The sequence below is a fragment of the Phocoena phocoena genome, chromosome 5, assembly GCF_963924675.1.
Source record: "Phocoena phocoena chromosome 5, mPhoPho1.1, whole genome shotgun sequence".
Taxonomy (NCBI): Eukaryota; Metazoa; Chordata; class Mammalia; order Artiodactyla; family Phocoenidae; genus Phocoena; species Phocoena phocoena.
The window spans coordinates 63,225,359-63,250,054 of NC_089223.1; the positions used below are offsets into that span (position 1 = coordinate 63,225,359).

Here is a 24,696-nt window from a genome sequence, read left to right on the forward strand (position 1 = left end):
CATTTTGAATTAACTTTTGTGTATGGTGTGAAGTAGGGGTTCAACTTCATTCTTTTGCACGTGGATATCCAGTTATCCTACCACCATTTGTTTAAAAGACTATTCTTCCTCAATTAAACTGTCTAGGCATCCTTGTCAAAAATCAACTGACATATACCATAAGGGTTTATTTCTGGACTCTCAACTCTATTCCATTGATCTACATGTCTATTCTTATGCCAGTAACACACTGTTTTGATTACTGTAGCTTTTTAGTAAGTTTTCAAATCAGAAGCTGTAAGTCTTCCAACTTTGTTATTCTTTTTCAAGATTGTTTTTGCTATTCTAGGTCTCTTGCATTTCTATATGAATTTTAGAATCACCTTGTCAATTTCTACCCAAAAAGGAGAGCTGGACTTTTAATAGGGATTGTACTAAATCTGTAGATCAATTTGGTGAGAAGTGTCATCATAACAAAATTAAGACTTCTAATCCATGAACAGAGAATGTCTTTCTATGTATTTAAATCTTCAATTTCTTTCAACAATGTTTGTAGTTTTCTGTGTACGTACATCGCACTTCTTTTGTTAAGTTTATTCCTCAGTATTTTGTTCTTTTATTTTTAATTATATTAAAATACATATAACATAAAATTTACCATCTTCACCATTTTTCAGTGTATAGTACAGTAGCATTAAATGCATTCACATCGTTGTGCAACCAACCTCCAGAACAATTTTCGTCATGCAAATCTCTATACCCATTAAACAACTCCTCATTCTCCCCACCCCCTAGCCCCTGACAACCACCATCTTACTTTCTGTGTATGAATTTGACTACAGTTGGTACTGTGCATAAGTGGAGTCATACAGTATTTGGTTTCTTGTGACTGGCTTATTTCATTTAGCATAATGTCCTGAAGGTTCATCCATGTTGTAGCATTTGTCAGAATTTTCTTCCTTTTTAAGGCTAATATTCCATTGCACGTATTGTTTTGTGCTTTTTGACGTTGCTGTAAATGGAACTGTTTCTTAATTTCATTTTCAGATTGTTCATTGCTAGTGGATAGATATACAATTGATTTTTGTATATTGATCTTGGATTCTGTGCCTTCCTGAACTAATTTATTAGCTCTAATCGTTTTCATGTGGATTCCCTGAGGTTTTCTATATATAAGATCATGTCATCTATGAGTAGAGAGTTATCAATACTTCTTCCTTTACAACCTGAATAGCTTTATTTCTTTCTCTTGCCTAACTGCCCTGACTCAAACCTCTAGTATGATGTTGAATAGAAGTGGTGAGAGCTGATGTTCTTGTCTTATTCCTGATCTTAGGGTGAAAGGTTTTAGTCTTTCACCAGTAATTATGATGATAGCTGTGGGCTCTTTGTAGATGCCCTTTATCAAGCTGAGGAAGTTCACTTCTATACCTAGTTTGTTGAGTATGATATGTGTTAAATTTTGTTAAGTGCTTTTTCTGAGTCTATTCAGGGAATCATGTACTTTTGGGGTTTTTTATTCTATTAATTTGGTGTATTACATTGATTTTAGTATGTTGAACTCAACATATTCTTGTATTCCTAGAATAAATCCAACTTGGTCATGGTGCATAATTATTTTTATATATTGTTTGATATGCTTTGGTAGTATTTTGGTGTGGATTGCTGCATGTATATTTGGATTTGGTTTGGTAGTATTTTGGTATGAATTGTTACACATATATTCATAAGAAATATTGTCTGTCATTACAAACATTTTTTGGTTTGGTATCAGGGTAACATGGACCTCATGGAATGAGTTGGGAAGTGACCTACCTTTTGGAAGAATTTGCAGGATTGGTCTAGGTCTTCTCTAAGCATATCATTGAATTCATCAATGAAGGCATCTGTTCCTGAGTTGTTCATAGGAAGTTTTTAAAAAGTATTAATTAAATCTCTTTATTTGTTATGGGTCTGGTGAGATTTTCTATTATTCAGTCAGTTTCAGTGGTTTGTCTTTCTAGGAATTTGTCCATTTCATTTATGTTATCTAATCTGTTGGCCTTACAATTGCTCATAGTAATCCCTTATAATACTTTTTTCTCTGTATAAGATCAATTTGCAACCCTTCTTTTGCAAATGATTCCTTAGAAAGGTCCCTTCTTTCTTTCATGATTTTAGTAATTTGAGCCTTCTGTCTTGTTGTCTTGATAAGTCTAGCCAAAGGTTTGTTTTGTTGATCTTTTCAAAGAGCCAACTTTCAGTTTTGTTGATTTTCTCTTTCTGGTTTCTATTCATTTCCACACTAATATTTATAATTTCCTTCTTTCTGCTTGTTTGAATTAGTTTGCTTTTCCATTTGTAATCTCTTAAGATGGAAGATTAGGTTACAATTTACAATCTTTTTTATTTTTTTATTTTTTTTATTTTTTTATTTTTTGTGGTATGCGGGCCTCTGACTGTTGTGGCCTCTCCCATTGCGGAGCACAGGCTCCAGATGCGCAGGCTCAGCGGCCATGGCTCACGGGCCCAGCTGCTCCGCGGCATGTGGGATCTTCCCAGACTAGGGCAGGAACCCGTGTCCCCTGCATCGGCAGGCGGACTCTCAACCACTGCGCCACCAGGGAAGCCCTCTTTTTTATTTTTTATGTAGGTATCTTCAGCTAAAATTTCCCACTAATCACTACCTTAGCTGTATCTCATAAGTTTTGGTATATTGTTTTCATTTTATTAATATCAAAGTGAGTTATTCTTTGACCCATTGTTTGTTTAGGAGTGTATTTAATTACACATATTTAAATTTTTTCTTCTGCTATTGGTTCCTAATTTCATCATTGTGGTCAGAGAACAGATTTTGTATGAATTCAATTCTTATAAATTTATTGACATTTGTTTTATGACCTAATACATGATCTATCCTAGAGAATATTCCATGTGCACTTGAGAAGAATGTGTGTTCTGCTATTGTTGGGTATAGTGTCCTATAAATGTCAATTAGATAGTTTTGGTTTATAGTATTGTTCAAGCCTTCTATTTCCTTGTTGATCTTCTGCTTGTTATTCTTTCTATTACTGAAAGCACAGTATTGAAAAACTGAACTTGAATTATCTATTTCTCTTTTCAATTCTACCAGGTTTTGCTTCATCTATTTTGGGTTCTTGTTGTTAGGTATATATATGTTTATAATTGTTATAGTTCTCTAATGGATTGACCATTTCATTACTATAAAATGTCCTTCTTTGTCTTAAAGTCTAATCGTCCAATATGAGTATATCCACTCACTTTAGTTGGTTTTCATAGTATATCTTTTGTCGTTCTTTTCCTTTCAGCTTATATATTTCTTTGAATCTAAAGTATGTGTCTTATAGACAGCATACTACTGAGTACGTTCTTTTAATCCATTCTGTCAATCCCTGCCTTTTGATTGGACAGTTCATTTGCATTTAATGCAATTACTCATAACATGGAATTTATGCTTGCCATTTTGCTTTTGTTTTTCACATGTTACATCTTTTTATTCCTCTATTCCTCCATTCCTCCCTTCTTCCATGTTAGATATTTTCTAGTGTACCCTTTAAATTCCTTGTTATTTCTTTTACTATATTTTAAAAATTATTTTCTTAGTTGTTACCCTGTATATCTTAACTTATAACAATCTAATTCAGATTAATATCACTCCATTCCCTCCCCTTTTTGGGCTGTTTTTTAATACACTGTATGTCCATCAACACAGATTTATAATTATTGCTTTATGCAGTTGTCTTTTTTTTTTTTTTTTTGCCCATGCCACGCGGCATGTGGGATATTCATTCCCTGATCAGGGATTGAACCTGTGCCCCCTGCATTGGGAGCATGGAGTCTTAACCACTGGACTGCCAGGGAAGTCCTATGCAGTCGTCCTTTAAATTATGTAGGAGAATAAAAGGGTTACAAACAGAAAAATACATGTATACTATCTTTTATATTTACCTATGTAGTTAACTCAATTTTATTTCTTTATTTCATGTGGATTCAAGTTATCGTCTAGTGTCCTTTCATTTTAGCCTGAAGGACTCCCTTTAGTATTTACTGTAAAGCAGGTCTGCTGTGAGGAATTTTCTCAGTTTTTGTTTAACTGGAAATGTCTTAATTTCTTTTATTTTTGAAGGATAATTTTGTTAGCTAGAGTATTCTTGGCTGACAGTATTTTTCTTTCAGTGCTTTAAATATGTCATGCCACTGCCTTCTGGCCTCTATGGTTTCTGATGAGAGGCCACCTGTTAACCTTATTGCAGATCCTTTGCATAGGATGAGTCACTTCTCTTGCTGCTTTCAAGATTCTCTCTTTGTCTTTGATGGTGGACAGTTTGATTATGATGCGTCAGGTTGTAGATCTTTTTGAGTATATCACACTTGGAGTTTGTTGAGTTACCTGGAAGTGAAGCTTGTTTTTCATCTAAGCTGGGAAGCTTTTGGCCATTGTTTCTTTAAATATTCCTTCTGCCCCTTTATCTCTCTACTCTCTTTATGAAATTCCCATTATCAATATGTTAATACCCTCGATGCTGTCTTACAGGGCTTTGAGGCTTTGTTTATTTTATTTTATTCTTTTTTCTTTCTGTTCCTCAGACTTGATCATCTTCACTGACCTATCTTTAAGTTTGCTGATTCTTTCTTCTGACTGCTCAAATCTACTGTTGAGCCCTCTAGTGAATCAGCTAAAATATATGTCACAAAGTCCAGGCTCATGTAGTACATTTATTGGACAACCCTGTGTGTCTTCATTAAGCACTTGCATTTTCCCCCCATACAATTCTGAACAAGCTTGGTTATCTGTTTCCAGAGCACAAAAGATCAAAAAAGAGGCTACTTAGAGACTATTCTCCCAATAAAGAGAAATGACAGGAAAACTATGAAAAGTGAATATCATAATCTAAAGAGGTCAGACCACTTAGCCTAAGCAACGTACTTCATACTTAAACACTTTCTGAGAGGTTTACCAAATTAAATCATTATGTGATAGTTGATGTACATAATAAATATCTCAAGCCAATGGAAAAAGGTTACATGTATGTTCAGTATCAAAAGAATCTCCTTAGGAAAGCAGGGAAACAAACTTCTAAAAATACAAGAAGTTTTAGCACTCAAGGGGGTTTCACTTATATGAAATGTCAATCTCAGATGTCTCAAAAATTGGTAACAGATAATTAAAGTATTCTTCTAGTTTATAGATACAGACCTTTACCAGATTTACATGCATATTCTAACTAACTTAACAGATTTTATTTAATAAACTGACAAGCAAATTTTGTGGAGGAATTGGGCCACTTTTGCTGGATTCTATGATGGAAAAAGACTCAAGTTGTCCAGTTCAACCTATGCCTGAATACAGGAATCTTTTCTAAAATCCATGTATAGTCATCATTCCAGTTTGTGCTTGAACATTTTCAGGGATTTGGGTGGAGTTGGCAGTTGACCTTTCCAAATAAATGCCTCCATTACTGCATAGCTACCAGAAAGATTTTTCTACACTTAGCTGACATCAGCTGCTCTGTAAATTCCTTGTTCTACTTCTAGTTCTAAGTAATTTTACTTTGACTTCCCTTTCCTCTTTCAGATGCTGACCCTTGAAACATAGCTATCACTGCTACTTAGGTGTCTTCTCTAAGCTAAACATATTATTTCTCTTAACTATTGTTCATATAACATAGCTTCCAGAAGAATCAACATCTCATTCGTCACCTCTGAATAGTCTCAAATTTATTATCAGTTTCTTCAGGTATAACATCCATAAGTGGACACATATATGTAATGTGTTCTCATTAAAGTAGTGTACAGTAGTACTACCACACTCCACACTTGGTGGAACGTGTACAGTGTACATATTCCACTAATGCAACCTAACATTTTTTCCAATAACCTTATCACAATCTTAACTCCCACGTGGAAAGTAACACCTAAGCTCTTTTTTTCTTTGGCCATGCTGCGTGGCTTATGGCATTTTAGTTCCCCCAGCAGGGATTGAACCCAGGCCCTCAGCAGTGAGAGCATGAAGTCCTAACCAGTGGACCACCAGGGAATTTCCTAATCTGTCTTTTAAAGACAAGGAGAATTTCAGAATTTAAAGCAGAAGGAAGAGCATTTGCAGTCACAGAGGCGTAAGAGAACATGAATTGAAAAAACCTGTAATGTTTCATTTGCATATTTTTTAATTGGCTGACAGTGGTAAGTTTAGTGTGAATTTTAGCTTCACTACAATTTGAGTCAAATGTAATTATTGATGATGATCTTCTGATTACCCACTACTGCTACAAATATTTGATTTTTCACCCTGATGCTTTGAAACACAAGTGGACTTCTATTTTATGAAATTGCATACACTAAAATTAGAACAACAATATTGTGACATTCACCAAATTAGATGAGAATTTATGGAGATTCTCAAGGTACTTTACCTATTTATTAGATACCCTTTCTTGAATCTGTTGGGCTGTGCCAGCTTCTGGATCCTTTTGGAAGGTTGGCAAAACAGTGCAGGAGAAGGGATCTCCCAGATTACAGACTCTCTACCGCAGCTGTAATAATACTGAACCCTGCAAGTTGTAAAAGGGAAAAGAAGTGAACGAAACAGGCATGAATTCAAAATACCATAGTAATTTCCAACACTGACCCCCACCCCCCAGGTCTAGGGGAGTGGGTATGACAGTTTATCCCTTCACTGCTGAGCTATTTTCTACATAGGGAGAAATTAGAAACAGTTATAAGCCATCAAGTTTTCAGCTGTCTTCTAATATCCTATTCTAAAACAGACAATTTTCTGTAATAAATAAAGTTCATTTTCTAAATAGACCAAAAATTACCCTGATGAAGAGAAAATTTGCTGCTTTTTAAATAAAATATTTTCTTTAGCATCTATATAGACAATTTAAATATTTTTACTAAATTTTTAGTTAATAGGATAAATTACATGATGCTTTTCTTTATGTTAAAGACCTCTGAGCTTAGGAATAAATGCTACTTGATCATGGTTTGTAGATTATTTAATCATTATCAGGTTTTGTTTATTAAGATTTTATTTAAGATAATAATATTGTTCTTCTTATCACTCCTGCCCTTCAATCTTTCCTTTATCAAAATATTATCATTAGTGGAAAAAGAAGTGATATTGACTACTTTAACCTGGCGTTAATTTAGATCGTAGTCCCACTCCTGCTTCTATTATTTTCCAAAGGACCTCTGCTCCTTTAGGACATTCATAGATATGGCTCTGCGTTCATCTGCCCAGGCTTCTGTCTGCTGGTTGGTAATATAAGCCTTAGTCTGCGTTTAAGCCTGTATTTCCCTTGCTTTTGACCACTCAGACTTGAGACCCATCTATACCATCACACATCTGCTTTTAAGGGGCTTGAGACTATGCAGCCCTGGCTCTACTGCCTGACAGAGCTGACTCAGCCACTGCCACCCACATACACAGCCAAGCTCTGACAGGCAGAGAACCTCCAGCACTTACCTGGGATTTGCCTTTTGCAGGAACTGGGAGTTCAGTTTGGGAATTGGAGACAGAGAAGGAAGAGGTGATTTTGAACAGGGGGGCATTTGGAAGAGATCAGACCCAAGAAAGGAGGGCACAGTGGGTGGAAGGAAGGAGTGAGCAGCACAAAGGTAAGATGCTCTTGGAGAGTAGGGCAAAGGGTAGAAGTCCAAGAAGCAAATAAAACAAACAAACAAAAAAAAAAAAACAAAAAAGAAGAAGAAGAAGAAGAAAGATGGGAGGACACCAGAGACATAACTCAATTATTCAACATTCTCTGAGGTGGGAGTGGTTAACACCAAACCATAATACTTATGCCTTAGTCTGCCAACAACCAGAAGTACATGAGTGTTCTAGAAGATGGAGAAAATAATACATCTTATGGTGGTTATGAAGATTAAATAAGAGAATATAAGTCATTTTATTAAGTTACAAAGCACTATTCAAATACAATTTTATTAACTAACTTGTATATTAATTCTAAATTTCATGTGTACATATCTTTTCTGCTTATAGATACTGTATATTAATAGAATGTATAGCTGCTGCCTTTAGGTGCTTCTCCTGTCTTGTAGTCATTCACATACCCAAGTCTCACCATTCCATCAATGTAGCGGGTACTCAAACATTATTTTAATATAGAGTACTCTGCATTTTTCTCATTGTAAAAGAGATAAATATTCATTATAGAAACTTTGTAAGAGCAAGAAAAGTTTAAGAGAGAAAAACAAAAACATATATTATCCTGCCATTCAGAGACAACAATACTTTGGAAAAATATTTCCTGACTCATACACTCAATACTTATTGAACACCAGGCACTGTTAGGCACTAAGGAGAGAGCAGAAAGTAAGACAGACACAATCACTGCTTTCTTGGAGCTTCTTCTCTATGTTGGGAGGAGAATAGCAAAAATTCGGTAGATAGTTGTGATAAGTGCTATGAAGGGCATTGACTATGCAACAGAGATAGAGGCTTTCCGAGTAGGTCTGTGAGGAGGTGGAATGTTATATGGAGAAGAGCAGTCAGGAAAGTCCCTCTGAAAAGCTGAGACCTATGCTGAGACTTAAGGACCAGAAAGTCTTAGTCATTGTAAGCACTGCAGGCAGAGGGAGAAATATGAATAAGGTCTTGAGGTGGTAAAGATCATGACATGTTCGATGAATAAACATTATTAAAAATAAAAAGAGGATCATATCATAATACAGTTTTCTATTTAATTTTTTTCACTTAATATTATAGCATAAGCATTTCCAACATATAAAAAAAGCAGCAAACATATAAAAGCAGCAAATTATTACCAATAATGAGAAAAATCAATCCCTAGAAACAGACCCACAAATGACATAGTATAGAATTAGTAGGCAAGGAGATTAAAAAATTGAGCAAGTAGAGATAAGATATAAAAAATACCCAAATTGAACTTCTAGTGATAAAAACTATGACACATGAAATAAAAATTACCTTGGATAGGATTAATAGTATATTATATACTACAGAGAAAATGGCTAGTGAAAACACAGAGAGAAATAAAACAGAAAGAGAGGGAAAGAGAACAGAGTCAATGAGCTGTAGGACAAATCCAAGCAGCCTAATGTGTAATTGGAGCCCACAGAGAAGAAGTAATAAATACCAATTCTATACATTTTCCAACTGATTCTATGAGGACAGCATTGCCATAAACAGAGACATTACAAAAAACAAAGATATTACAAGAAAACTACAGACCAATATCCCTCATGAACACAGATGTAAAAATTCTAAAATTTTATTGGAACACAGGCATTCTCGGTTTACATATGTCTGTAGCTGCTTTCCCAGAGTTGGGTAGCTGCTGCAGATATTTAATGGCCAACTTTATATCTGGCCCTTTCCAGAAAAAGTTTGCTGACTTTTGACTAAAGTTGTATATTGAAAGAGGAGAGAAATGGCTACCTCAATTATCATGGAAACCAAACTTCAGATAAATAATAGCATCTTCACTTTTTTCTTTACTTTAACCTCCCTCACTGCCTGTACCCATCTTCCCTACACCTCACCATCTTTCCTCAAAGAGCCAACCAGCAGAAAGTCCAGTCATTCAACAAACATGCACCAAAAACAAATTTGCAATGGGCATCAAAAGTCTTAATATTATTACCTTTAGATTCCCTAATTAACTTATGGTAACCACGCCCATGGGTGGTATACAAAATTCAGTTTCATGCACAAATAAGTTCATCCACAACAGTGTTATATATGGTACATATCCTTGCATACTACCCTTATTTTATTAAAAAATCAAAATTGTGATAAGCCAAGACACTATAAAATATAATACAAGTCTGCAACAGCTAAATATTAGATGTTGCTCTGGAAAAGTTTTACTGTAGCATCAGATTGGAAACAGATATAGAATCCCTAATCCCCAATACATTTTGTGTTCCTGATAACACACAAATACTAACCTGTTAGGTACATATCCGTGGGAGACTTCCTTAGGCTGGGCAAGGTTCTCAAGTCTTTTGGTCAGTTGAGCCTTCAAAGCATTCCGGGAAACAGGGCGAATAGGATCTTGATTTCCCCAAAACAGTTTTCTGTTAAAAAGCAGAAAAATATAATGGTAAGAAATTCACTGCTAATTGGCATCTTAGAAATGGCTCTTGATGTCTTCTCTACTAATTTTACTTCACTTCAAGAACTATCTCTATTACAAAATTTTACAGTTTCCAGACATCAGAAGCTGAATAAACTACTTATGGAAGTTAAAACAAGAACAAGACTGTTTTATCTACTGTCTTAAAAGATGCTGACCAAAAATGAACCTATTAGAGATAGTTCTATTTCTGCCAACATGTAATTAACACTGTAATTTATAGTCAGGTCAGCAAAAAATGGGCATGCCACTTATCTACACTGTGCTCCCAGTTTGGGTAAAGCACTGTACCAGGTGGTCAGACCTAATCAACTCCCAAAGGCCCTACCTCCAAATACCATCACACTGGGGGTTGGGATTTCAACATATAAATTTTAAGGGGACATAAACATTCAGTCTATATCATCTGATAAAATACTGGTATTCAAAATATACAAAGAACTCTTAAAATTCAACAATAAGAAAACAACCCGATCAGTGGGCAAAAGATCTGAATAGACACTTTACAAAAGACAATATACAGATGGCAAATAAGCATATGTAATACGCTCATCATCATGTCATTACGGAATTGCAAATTAAAATAATGAGATAGCACTACACACCTATTAGAAGGGCTAAAATATAAACCACTGATGACACTGTGGAGCAACAGGAACTTTCATTCATTGCTGGTGGGAATGGTGCAGACACTCTGGAAGACAGTTTCGTAGTTTCTGACAAAGCTAAGATCATATTCTTACCATATGATCCAGTAATTGCACTCCTAGGTATTTACCCAAATGAGGTGAAAACTTGTATCTACACAAAACCTGCATATGAATATTTATAGCAACTTTATTCAAAACTGCCAAAAATCAGAACCAACCAACATGTCCTTCAGTAGGTGAACAGATAAACTATGGTACATCCAGACTACAGAATATTACTCAATGCTAAAAAGAAATTGCTACTGAAATGAAAGCCATGGAGGAACCCTAAATGCATATTTCTAAGTGAAAGAAGCCTGTCTGAAAAATTTACACATTGTACAATTCCAACATTATATGGCATTCTGGAAAATGTAAAACTATAGATATAGTTAAAAGATCAGTGGTCACCAGGGGTCTGAAGAAGAGGGAGAGAGGGAAGGGATCTATAAGTGGAGCACAAGTAATTTTTAGGGCACTGAAACTATTCTGTATAATAATGTAGTAATGAATATATGACATTATGCATTTGTCAAGACCCATAGAACTGTACAACACAAAAAGTGAACCCTAATGTAAACTACAGACTTTTGTGAATAATAATGTGTCAATATTCATTCATTAATTGTAACAAGTGTATCACATTAATGCAAGATAATAATGTTAATAACAGGGGAAACTAGTGGGTGGTAATATAGAAACTTTCTCCGTACTTCTCTGTACTTCTGTTGAGTTTTTCTGTAAATCTAAAACTGCTTTAAAAAATAAAATCTATTAATTTAAAAAATAAAAAAGCAATAGGAGACCAGAAAAAAGAAAAAAAAAAAAAATCAGGCTTCACTCGGGAGCCAAAAAAGAAAAGGGGGAGTCCGGTGACCAAAAGTGGGTCCAGCCTGCTGGAAACCTAGAACACAGGTATGCTCTAGGCAGAGGCTTAGAGACAGCAGAACCAGCTGTTAGAAGCAACAAAGTTGAACTTGGAGGATAGACACAAGTGTTTCACGTGAGTGTGGAGTAATGCCCTGGGACAATGGTTCTCAAACCTGTCTGCGTATTGGAATCATCTGGGGAGCTTTTAACACTCCTGAAGCCTATGCTGCACCCTGGGCCAAATGAGTCAGGATTTCTGGGAACAGGACTCAAGCATCAGTCAGTCTGAAAATTTTCCAGGTGATTGCACTGTGAGGTCAAATCTGAGAATCAATGACCTAGGGTTTGCCTTCTATGTGTTGACTCAACTGAGGTGAAAATATTGATTCAGTGGATCCAGTTAGTGGACAGGTAAGAATAATACTTACCTACTTAATGTAAGGAATACATCATCACACACAAGACTACATAATATTGCCTTACCTATCTGGGGCTCCCCATTGTTTCTTAGGCCTAGAAAGATCTTGAATTCTCTTCCTAGAAAAAGAACTAACAAATACCAGCTGATTAATTCAAAGAGAATGTTTAACAAATATGATTACATTAGATGACTCCTACTCAAACAAATCTCATTAGAGGGAGAAAGAAAAACCAGTCTTATTTAATGTGATTTTTTTTAACTTTCTTTTTTTTTATGTAGCAGGTTCTTATTAGTTATCCATTTTATACATATTAGTGTATATATATATCAATCCCAATATCAATGCCACTTTCCCCCCTTGGTGTCCATAAGTTTGTTCTCTGCATCTCTGTCTCAATTTCTGCCCTGCAAATCAGTTCATCTGTACCATTTTTCTAGGTTCCACATATATGCGTTAATATATGACATTTGTTTTTCTCTTTCGGACTTACTTCACTCTGTATGACACTCTCTAGATTCATCCACATCTCTAAAAATGACCCAATTTTGTTCCTTTTTATGGCTGAGTAATATTCCATTGTATATATGTACCACCTCTTCTTTATCCATTCATCTGTCGATGGGCATTTAGGTTGCTTCCATGACCTGGCTATTGTAAATAGTGCTGCAGTGAACATTTGGGTGCATGTGTCTTTTTGAATTATGATTTTCTCAGGGTATATGCCCAGTAGTGGGATTGCTGGGTCATATGGTAATTCTATTTTTAGTTTTTTAAGGAACCTCCATATGTTCTTCATAGTGGATGTATCAATTTACATTCCCACCAACAGTGCAAGAGGGTTCCCTTTTCTTCACACCCTCTCCAGCATTTGTTTGTAGGTTTTCTGATGATGCCCATTCTAACTGGTGTGAGGGGATACCTCATTGTAGTTTTGATTTGCATTTCTCTAAAATTAGTGATGTTGAACAGCTTTTCATGTGCTTCTTGGCCATCTGTATGTCTTCTTTGGAGAAATGTCTATTTAGTTCTTCTGCCCATTTTGGGATTGGGTTGTTTTTTTAATATTGAGCTGCATGAGCTGTTTATATATTTTCAAGATTAATCCTTTGTCTGTTGATTCATTTGCAAATATTTTCTGCCATTCTGAGGGTTGTCTTTTTGTCTTGGTTGCAGTTTCCTTTGCTGTGCAAAAGCTTTTAAGTTTCAGTAGGTCCCATTTGTTTATTTTTATTTTTATTTCCATTACTCTAGAAGGTGGATCAAAAAAAGATCTTGCTATGATTTACATCAAAGAGTGTTCTTCCTGGGCTTCCCTGGTGGTGCAGTGGTTAAGAGTCTGCCCGCCAATGCAGAGGACATGGGTTCGTGACCCGGTCTGGGAGGATCCCACATGCTGCGGAGTGGTTGGGCCCGTGAGCCATGGCCGCTGAGCCTGCGTGTCCGGAGGCTGTGCTCTGCAACGGGAGAGGCCACAACAGTGAGAGGCACATGTACCGCAAAAAAAAAAAAAAGAGTATTCTTCCTATGTTTTCCTCTAAGAGTTTTACAGTGTCCAATCTTACAATTAGGTCTCTAATCCATTTTGAGTCTACTTTTGTGTATGGTGTTTGGGAGTGTTCTAATTTCATTCTTCTACATGTAGCTGTCCAGTTTTCCCACCACCACTTATTGAAGAGACTGTCTTTTCTCCATTGTATATCCTTGCCTCCTTTGTCATAGATTAGTTGACAATAGGTGCATGGGTTTATCTCTGGGCTTTCTATACTGTTGCATTGATCTATATCTCTGTTTTTGTGCCAGTACCATATTGTCTTGATTACTGTAGCTTTGTAGTATAGTCTGAAGTCAGGGAGTCTGATTCCTCCAGCTCCGTTTTTTTCCCTCAAGACTGCTTTGACTATTTGGGGTCTTTTGTGTCTCCATAAAAATTTTAAGATTTTTTTTGTTCCAGTTCTGTAAAAAATGCCATTGGTAATTTGATAGAGATTGCAGTTAATCTGTAGATTGCTTTGGGTAGTATAGTCATTTTCACAATATTGATTGTTCCAATCCAAGAACATGGTATATCTCTCCATCTGTCTGTATCATCTTTAATTTCTTTCAGCAGTGTCTTATAGTTTTCTGCATACAGGTCTTTTGTCTCCCTAGGTAGGTTTATTCCTAGGTATTTTATTCTTTTTGTTGCAGTGGTAAATGGGAGTGTTTCCTTCATATCTCTTTCAGATTTTTCATCATTAGTGTATAGGAATGCAAGAGATTTCTGTGCATTAATTTTATACCCTGCAACTTCACTGAATTCATTGATTAGCTCTAGCAGTTTTCTGGTGGCATCTTTAGGATTCTCTATGTATAGTGTCATATCATCTACAAACAGTGACAGTTTTACTTCTTCTTTTCCAATTTGTATTCCTTTTATTTCTTTTTCTTCTCTGACTGCTGTGGCTAGGACTTCCAAAACTATGCTGAATAATAGTGGTGAGAGTGGACATCCTTGTCTTGTTCTGATCTTAGAGGAAATGCTTCCAGTTTTTCACCATTGAGAATGATGTTTGCTGTGGGTTTGTCGTATATGGCCTTTATTATGTTGAGGAAGGTTCCCTCTATGCCCACTTTCTGGAGAGTTTTTATCATAAATGGGTGTTGAATTTTGTCAAAAGCTTTTTCTGCATCTATTAAGATGACCATATGGTTTTTCTCCTTCAATTTGTTAATATGGTGTATTACATTGATTGATTTGTGTATATTGAAGAATCCTTGCATGCCTGGGATAAATCCCACTTGATCATGGTGTACAATCTTTTTCATGTGTTGTTGGATTCTGTTTGCTAGTATTTTGTTGAGGATTTTTGCATCTATATTCATGAGTGATACTGGTCTGTAATTCTCTTTTTTTTGTAGTATCTTTGTCTGATTTTGGTATCAGGGTGATGGTCGCCTCATAGAATGAGATTGGGAGTGTTCCTTCCTCTGCAATTTTTTGGAAGAGTTTGAGAAGGCTGGGTGTTACCTCTTCTTTAAATGTTCGATAGAATTCACCTGTGAAGCCATCTGGTCCTGGACTTTTGTTTGTTGGAAGATTTTTAATCACAGTTTCAATTTCATTACTTGTGATTGGTCTGTTCATATTTTCTATTTCTTCCTGATTCAGTCTTGGAAGGTTATACCTGTCTAAGAATTTGTCCATTTCTTCCAGGTTGTCCATTTTATTGGCATAGAGTTACTTGTAGTAGTCTCTTAGGATGCTTTGTATTTCTGCGGTGTCTGTTGTAACTTCTCCTTTTTCATTTCTAATTTTATTGATTTGAGTCCTCTCCTTTTTCTTGATCAGTCTGGCTAAAGGTTTATCAATTTTGTTTATCTTCTCAAAGAACCCGCTTTTAGTTTTACTGATCTTTGCTATTGTTTTCTTTGTTTCTATTTCATTTATTTCTGCTCTGATCTTTATGATTTCTTTCATTCTACTAACTTTGGGTTTTGTGTGTTCTTTCTCTAGTTCCTTTAGGTGTAAGGTTATATTGTTTATTTGAGATTTTTCTTGTTTCTTGAGGTAGGCTTGTATAGCTATAAACTTCCCTCTTACAACTGCTTTTGCTACATCGCACAGGTTTTGGATCATCGTGTTTTCATTGTAATTTATCTCTTGGTATTTTTTTACTTCCTCTTTGATTTCTTCAGTGATCTCTTGGTTATTTAATAACGTATTGTTTAGCCTCCACGTGTTTGTATTTTTTACGTTTTTTTCCCTGTAATTCATTTCTAATCTCATAGCGTTGTGGTCAGAAAAGATGCTTGATATGATTTCAATTTTCTTAAATTTACTGAGGCTTGATTTGTGACCCAAGATGTGATCTATCCTGGGGAATGTTCCATGTGCACTTGAGAAGAAAGTGTAATCTGATGTTTTTGGATGGAATGCCCTATAAATATCAATTAAATCTATCTGGTCTATTGTGTCATTTAAAGCTTCTGTTTCCTTAGTATTTCTGTTTGGATGATCTGTTCATTGGTGTAAGTGAGGTGTTAAAGTCCCCCTCTATACTGTGTTACTGTCTATATCCTCTTTTATAGCTGTTAGCAGTTGCCTTATGTATTGAGGTGGTCCTATGTTGGGTGCATATATATTTATAATTGTTATATCTTCTTCTTGGGTTGATCCCTTGATGATTACGTGGTGTCCTTCATTGTCTCTTGTGATATTCTTTATTTTAAAGTCTATTTTATCTGATATGAGTATTGCTACTCCAGCTTTATTTTGATTTCCATTTGCATGGAATATCTTTTTCCATCCCCTCACTTTCAGTCTGTATGTGTCCCTAGGTCTGAAGTGGGTCTCTTGTAGACAGCATATATATGGGTCTTGTTTTTGTATCCATTCAGTGAGCCTGTGTCTTTTGGTTGGAGCATTTAATCCGTTCACGTTTAAGGTAATTATTGATATGTATGTTCCTGTTACCATTTTTTAAATTGTTTTGCGTTTGTTTTTGTAGGTCCTTTTCTTCTCTTGTGTTTCTCACTTAGAGAAGTTCCTTTAGCATTTGTTGTAGAGCTGGTTTGGTGGTGCTGAACTCTCTTAGCTTTTGCTTGTCTGTAAAGCTTTTGATTTCTCCCTCCAATCTGAATGAGATCCTTGTTGGGTAGAGTAATCTTGGTTGTAGGGTGTTCCCTTTCATCACTTTATATATGTCATGCCACTCCCTTCTGGCTTGTAGACTTTCTGCTGAGAAACCAGTTGTTAACCTTATGGGAGTTCCCTTGTATGTTATTTGTCGTTTTTCCCTTGCTGCTTTCAATAATGTCTTTAATTTTTGCCATTTTGATTACTATGTGTCTTGGCGTGTTTCTCCTTGGATTTATCCTGTATCAGACTCACCGCGCTTCCTGGACTTGGGTGGCTATTTCCTTTCCCATGTTAGGGAAGTTTTCTACTATACTGTCTTCAAATATTTTCTTGTGTCTTTTTTCTCTCGCTTCTCCTTCTGGGACGCCTATCATGTGAATGTTGTTACGTTTAATGTTGTCCCAGAGGTCTCCTAGGCTCTCTTCATTTCTTTTCATTCTTTTTTCTTTATTCTGTTCCACGGCAGTGAATTCCACCATTCTGTCTTCCAGGTCACTTATCCATTCTTCTGCCTCCATTATCCTGCTATTGATTCCTTCTAGTGTATTTTTCATTCCAGTTATTGTATTGTTCATCTCTGTTTGTTTGTTCTTTAATTCTTCTAGGTCTTTGTTAAACGTTTCTTGCATCTTCTCGATCTTTGCCTCCATTCTTTTTCTGAGGTCCTGGATCATCTTCACTATCATTATTCTGAATTCTTTTTCTGGAAGGTTGCCTATCTCCACTTCATTTAGTTGTTTTTCTGGGGTTTTATCTTGTTCCTTCATCTGGTACATTGCCCTCTGCCTTTTTATCTTGTCTATCTCTCTGTGAATGTGGTTTTTGTTCCACAGGCTGCAGGACTGTAGTTCTTCTTACTTCTGCTGTCTGCTCTCTGGTGGATGAGGCTACCTAAGAGGCTTGAGCAAGTTTCCTGATGGGAGGGCCTGGTCACCACTGTATTCTTCTTATTGGGCCACAGAACCACATTGATTTATTTGATTCAAAGTAGATACTTTGTCCTAGAGTATGTAGGCACCATCCTCAAAAAGAATTATATATGAGCTGCTGCTTCAGCTGTGCCTTCGGGAGGTTGTTCCATCATTCAGTGAGGCCAGCAGCTTCTCCAACGTCCGCAACTCCACACTCCAGAGGCCCTCCTTTCCACATGCTCTATTTTATGTGATTTGAAGAGTGCTAAAAAGTGCAAAGTATTCAAAAATATTGTGGACCCAAAATACTCACTTCTAAAATCATTAAAAATACAGTACATAATAAAACAAATATAACATATATACAATATAACCAAGAGCATATTGTCTCCAGAAGAGCCCAGGTAAAATGCACACTTAATGGCAAACTCCCACAATTTTCATATTAAGTAATTTAAGTAACTTTGTAAATGGCTTGATGGCATTGGATTCTGAAGAGACTGCATAGATAAATTTCAGACAGAATATCTGGCTTTGAGAAAACTATGAAACAGGCAAAATATACTCTGGGTACTGCTCATCCCCTGTTCTGCCCTACTCTGCTCCCTTGGACCTTCCCTGACTATTCTGAATCCACTGATAGCAGACACAGTTGGTGCTCCCCAAGTATCCATGTAATCCTTTACATTTCCCAGCCTCCTTTGCGGTTGTTTGAAGCCATGTGACCAGTTATGTCTACGTTCAGCAGAAGTGTTGGGTATCACTCCAGGGCAATGCACTTAAGAACTAGTGTCCTGGCGGGGGGGATGGGGAGGGATAAATTGGGAGACTGGGATTGACATATATACACTACTATATATAAAATAGATAACTAATAAGAACCTACTGTATAGCACAGGGAACTCTACTCAATACTCTGTAATGACCTATATGGGGAAAGAATCTTAAAAAAAAAAAGAGTTGATATGTGTATATGTATAAGTGATTCACTTTGCTATGCAGCAGAAACTAACACAACATTGTAAATCAACTATACTTCAATAAAAATTTTTTTATAAAAGAGAGAGAACTAGTGTCCTCCTCCTCCCTCTCTCTTTTCCTGTTGCAGTGACCCTAGAAACTACATATTCTGTACAGCACAGCCAGCTAACTCACACTGGATCGTGACATGAGGGGTAAATAAACTTTTATTGCATCTAGTCATTGAGAGTTTTGTACCTTGTTTGTTACTGCAGCATTGCCTATCCTATGCAGACTAATACACCACATATTTTACTATAGCTCATGTTATAATTATTTATGTACTTGCTTGGAGTTTGAAGGACCCAATAAATAACAACCACTTTTGCCTACTACAATTAGTAACTAACTGAAAAATAGGCACAGAAGTCAGACAAGTAGAAAAAAAATACATTCTCTGTTATTGATAAGATGATATTGAAGAGAGTCCTGCAGATCCCTGACATCCCTGTATTGAACTTGTCCCCCAAGGCTGCAAGCATCCCCCTTCAGAGGCTAAGTTTGCTATGTGACAGAAAGCAGATCACAAAGATCATTCAGTGTAGATAAGCAGGTCCCAAAGAGAGAGGACCCAGAAGTGACCAGTTCTCTCTCCCAATCCCATCAAACAAATGTCACTTCTACCCCCTGGGGGGGTCTAATTATGGGATAAGAGGCCAGAATTACTCAAGGAAGTGCTTCTATGCACAAAAAGGCAGGTGAGAGGAAAAGCATTCTCCCTAACACTTGCCTGAGCTCTCTAATAGGCTCTAAACTCTTTATGTTAAAATAAGCTCTGGCCCTGCCTGGTGTCAGGTAGGATTCGGGCAAACCCTTACATGAAGTCTTCCTAATTAAATGGTGATTGATGCATCATGAAGCTCCTTTTAAAAAGTGGGAGGAGGCAAGGGGGGATTAACAGGAACTCCCGAGGTTGTACAGTCACAAAACTGGGCCATCCATCCTGAAGATCGAGCTGAAATCTTTCAATCAGTTTATCTATTTCCATGTTACTCTCTGTTTAATTCAACAACTTTTGTTGTCCCTCAGCCTTTAGTAATGACTTATTTGCCCCTTAATGCCTTGCCTTAGCTGTGCTAGCAGAGAAATGCAAGTCAGGATTCTAGGCACACACCCAGGCCACAGTATTAACAATGGAACATTTCCCCTGAGGCCAGTGTGATGGTGGCAGCACTCAATCTTAGAAACATGGAACGTTTGATCCAACCATTTTTCTCATGTAAGAGATTATTATTCCAGTACCAACAATGGATATTCTGTGTTTTCTTATTTTTAAATGAAGTGCTATTTTCTTATCCCGGAGCAAGTTACTTAATTCTCTCAGCTTTCACTCATCTGTTCAACAAATATTTATTGAGCACTTACTATGTAACAAGTAGTGTTCTAGGACTGAGAGTATATAGGGGAACAAAACAGACAAAATCTTTGCCCTCAAGTCAGGGCGGAAAGACAATAATGAAAAAATAAATACATAGTATATAAGGTGGCAATAAGAGCTACAAAGAAAAATAAAGTCAGTAAGGGGATGAGGAGTATGTAGAGGGGAACGGGGTTACAATTTTAAATAGGGTGGTCAAAGAAGGCATCACTGATCAGCTTATATTTGAACAAGGATAAGGTATATAAACTTTTCAAGAAAAGATCATCCCATTGAAGCAGTGATAGCAAGTGCAATCACCCTGGGGCAGAAGCAAGCCTATATGTCTGAAAAATAACAGAAGGCCAGTGCAGTTAGCCTCATTTGTAAATAAAAATAACTATATCCATCTTGGAGGGTTATGTACATAGCACATTCTAACCATGGAGTGAGTACTCAATAAATGTTAGTTCCTTTTTCCTTTCTCATTCACAGCACCTAGTATGATACCTTGCATGTATAACAGTAAATGCTCAGTAAATGCTAATTTAATTGAATTGAATTGGTATTTAATTGTTTAAAATATAAACTGAGTTTAAGCATCTTATAAGGGAAAATCATGGAACCATCAGTAAACCAGATAAAGTAATACATTTAAGATTGTTTAAACTGTGTTATCACTCAAAGAGTTTGCTAGGTAAAATACAGGTTTGAAGGCAGTAAGAACAGTATACCGCTTCTACACCCTTTTCCCCCAGTGTCATATTCTGGACTCTTCTAACTACCCCCTTTCCTATTGCAACTAGCCTATCTGCATTTTGTCCCTCAGGACTACTCTGATGCTTACCTCAAGGGTTCCCAGCCTAAAGTTCCCCAAACCTTAGGAGATCTATGAAGACAATAATGGGAGTCCACAACCTTTAGAACATCTCAGAATATCAAATGGAATCTGACACCACCAACAGGCTGTTGAGGCTCCCCAAAACACCAAATTTGTTTCTGAACTATGTCAACTCCATACATTACTTCACGCTGATAGAAGACTCTGTTTAGTACTTTTGCATGTCCTTAATTTTTTTTTAAGTTAACAAATATAATGAACAATAACAACAAAAAATATTTCCAAACATGAAATCGTGGTGGTGGATTGAGATAACCAAAAGATCCTTTCGTGGTGAAAGTTTGAGATCTGCTATGTAATTGATACAATGCACTCCCTAAGACATGTTACTGTCAGGAAACAATGAAGACACTGTCCATTGCCAGAAGGAAAAAAAAAAAAACCCAAAAAACTACACCCTTACTCAATAAAAGAATGGTTTTGACATGTAGGTACTGTTTGAGCCCTGCTGAGACAGCCTGAGCCAACTTTCCAGGGGAGGTGGCTAGGTAGAGGAAAACAGCAAGCCTTAGTGCAGACAGAACATTTTATTATATATTAATCTTTGCAAGCAAGTCAGCTGCTGGCTCCCATCATCACCTCCAAGCCAAGATTTCCCTCCCTACCTTTTCTTCATCAGCTAAACAATATTCTTTTAATGTATCATTTTACACAAGACAGTTGACAGTTTCCTCGTTTATTCCTATAGATATGTAAATTGGATTGTTACTTCAATTGCAAATTATCTCATTAACATCTGCTAATCCTATGTGGAGGTCTGACTAATATCTCTCCTTTTCATTCACTTATTGTGCATTATGTCACCATAGCTACATCTGCAACCTACATCTCTTCATCTTAAGGCAGGCTTCCCTTCTCTCTCGGGTATCATATTACCTCACAATGTCTAGTCGTGATCCTGTGCAGAAACAAGAGAATGTGGTCGAAGGATTTTAACTCTTGAAGGCAAATTTTTTTTGATGAGGATTCCCTTGGTGTTCCATGTCTTCACTGATAATTAGTCTCCTATAGTTTGACAACAGCTAAGAAAGTTTTGGAAATCCTTACCTTAGGTGCAGAGCAATAAATATATGTTTATATAGCAACAATTATGGAAATGATTTCAGATCTGAATTGATTGGGTAACTAAACAATTCTTTCAGTCAAAATGCTCTTTTACACTTGACTATTTTGCTTATATTCAGAAAATATTTTCTTTTATAACAATCAGGTACAGCACATTTGTTTAACAAGATTATTTGAGAGGACTGGGACACGGATAGAAAATGGAGATAGAACTATTTTCTCACACAATCAAACCAAATTAAGCAATAAAACAAAAGCAATAAGTAGTATAACAGCAAAAACAAAAACATTTAAAAAACACTCTCTTGGGCTTCCCTGGTGGCGCAGCGGTTGAGAGTCCGCCTGCCGATGCAGCGGACACGGGTTCGTGCCCCGGTCCGGGAAGATCCCACATGCCGCGGAGCGGCTGGGCCCGTGAGCCGTGGCCGCTGAGCCTGCGCGTCCGGAGCCTGTGCTCTGCGACGGCAGAGGCCACAACAGTGAGAGGCCCGCGTACCACAAAACAAACGAACAAGCACAAAAAAACAACACTCTCTTCAGTTTTTTTTTTTTTTTTTTTTTTGCGGTACGCGGGCCTCTCACTGCTGTGGCCTCTCCCGCTGTGGAGCACAGGCTCCGGACGCGCAGGCCCAGCGGCCATGGCTCACGAGACCAGCCACTCCACGGCATGTGGGATCCTCCTGGACCGGGGCACGAACCCGCGTCCCCTGCATCGGCAGGCGGACTCCCAACCACTGCGCCACCAGGGAAGCCCTTCAGTTTTTTTAAGTATAAAAACTTACCAGGTGTAAACGATTTCACTATCTAGTAATTGGAGAGTCTGCTCATTCAGCATACCTTTATTTGAAGTAATTTGGTATTTTAAGTGGGTATTCAGTAATACTTAGTAAATGTTAGTTCTACCAGATCTTCTACTCAGCCATCATACAACCTTGGGAAAGTGACATAATTTCTCTTAATTTCATTTTCTCTCAGTAAAATCTAGTTGATTATATCTACCTTATTGACTTCTCAGGATTCTTGTGAGAAAAAAAATCTTTTTAAACAGCAAAGTATTACATAAAAATAAGGTTGCAGGTGCAGTGGTTGAGAGTCCGCCTGCCGATACAGGGGACACGGGTCCGTGCCCCGGTCCGGGAAGATCCCACATGCCGCCGAGCGGCTGGGCCCGTGAGCCATGGCCGCTGAGCCTGTGCGTCTGGAGCCTGTGCTCCGCATCGGGAGAGGCCACGGCAGTGAGAGGCCCGCGTACCGCAAAAGAAAAAAAAATAAAAAAATAATAAGGTAGTAGTATTTAATACCTAAAAGAGGTGAGGAAAAAACAACTAGAAAGCACAGTAAATAGAAGATGCAAAATAAGTGTAAGGCCAACTGGCCCGAGGCAGGGGAACACAATCTGATTCACAGGTTGCATCAGACCGAAATTCTCCGCACCATCCAGTTCCAGGAACTGACCTGGGGACTTTGAACACAGCCCAGCCTTCCCGCCTTTTGAAGGGCGGGACCAACGGTCCCCCAGGATACCCGAAAAGACCACCAAATAAGGAATACCCTGCTCCCTCCCAGATTCACCACACCCCTTTCCCTTCTTCCCCTATAAAATCTTGCCCAACCCTCGCCCGGGTGAGACTTCTCTGTCCCCTTTCTCTCGGACCAGTGAACCTCGCCCGGGAGCGCTCCCTAATAAAGCTCACTTGAAGCTTTCCTCTGTTTCGTGGTGCCATCTGTTAAGATCCGACCTTAGAATAAGTCTAACTAATAATAATAAATGTAAATGTTAAACAAACAATATGAATGGTTTTAACTGACTTATTAAAAGAGTAGATAAAAATAAAATCTGATATTATTTACTTCTCATCTATATGAGCCATTGATATGAACCCTTGGTATTTTCTCTTTAATGATTCTATTCTGTTACCTCTTCTAAGTATATCTTAGCCAAACCAAGAGTAAGCATTTATTTTCAGGAGGCATCTAGTTTATACACTGTATGTACACACATACACACGTTTTTTTTCATAGAGGTCACTTTCTTGAAATTTCATTAGCTACTGAATTTGAATTAGAGGCAAGAGGAGACTGGGATACATTAACTTGGAGCTTCACAAAATCTATGACATGAGATTGTCAGTGCAGAATCCCAAGTCCCTTAAAGGTTCAGCCCTGTTATGTGACACACATAGCATTGAGCAAACAAGTAAGCACTGAGTGAATATAAGAAGAGTTCTCCTAAATCTTCATTTTAATCACTTTATCTCTCTTCTTTCCTTTTTCCCACAGGAATTAACATGAGAAAAGGGCCTTATGACAAAGGGAAAGCATAGGAATCTTCTCAAAACCCCCAAGACAGGCTTTCACCTCAAATGCCCCAGATTGAGTGCCCCATTCAGCTAGTAAAGTCTGGGAAAATGGTACTATATCTATAGTCTTACCATTTCCTTACAAAGTCAGAGGGACAAGGATCTGCAAAAAGAAAAGTAAAAGCAAAAATTAGATTAGTAAGAATCAAATATATGATAAAAATAGCCATCACAAATCAATAAATAAAGGAGCTAGGAAAAGTAACTATTTAGGGGAAAGACCAAATTAAATATATCACACTACTTTATCAAAGTAAACCACAGGTAAATCAAAGATTAAGTTAAAAAAAAAACTGAATTAGAACAAAAATAAGAGAATACCTACTTAATCACTGGATTTTAATCTGCATTAAAGGTGACAAAAGATACAGAGGAAACAT

General features: G+C 37.1%; 1 protein-coding gene across 1 annotated transcript in view; it reads right to left on the reverse strand.

Moving 5' to 3' along the window:
* SPMAP2L (sperm microtubule associated protein 2 like) overlaps positions 1-24,696 on the reverse strand; it is a 72,818-nt gene that overhangs the window by 24,734 nt on the left and 23,388 nt on the right. Inside the window, exons 2-5 of the mRNA XM_065877241.1 lie at positions 24,389-24,437; positions 12,146-12,211; positions 9,916-10,044; positions 6,393-6,530 (exon numbers count right to left, since the gene is read on the reverse strand). Coding sequence (XP_065733313.1) covers positions 6,393-6,530; positions 9,916-10,044; positions 12,146-12,211; positions 24,389-24,437 — 382 coding nt within the window. The remainder of the gene's footprint in view (positions 1-6,392; positions 6,531-9,915; positions 10,045-12,145; positions 12,212-24,388; positions 24,438-24,696) is intronic.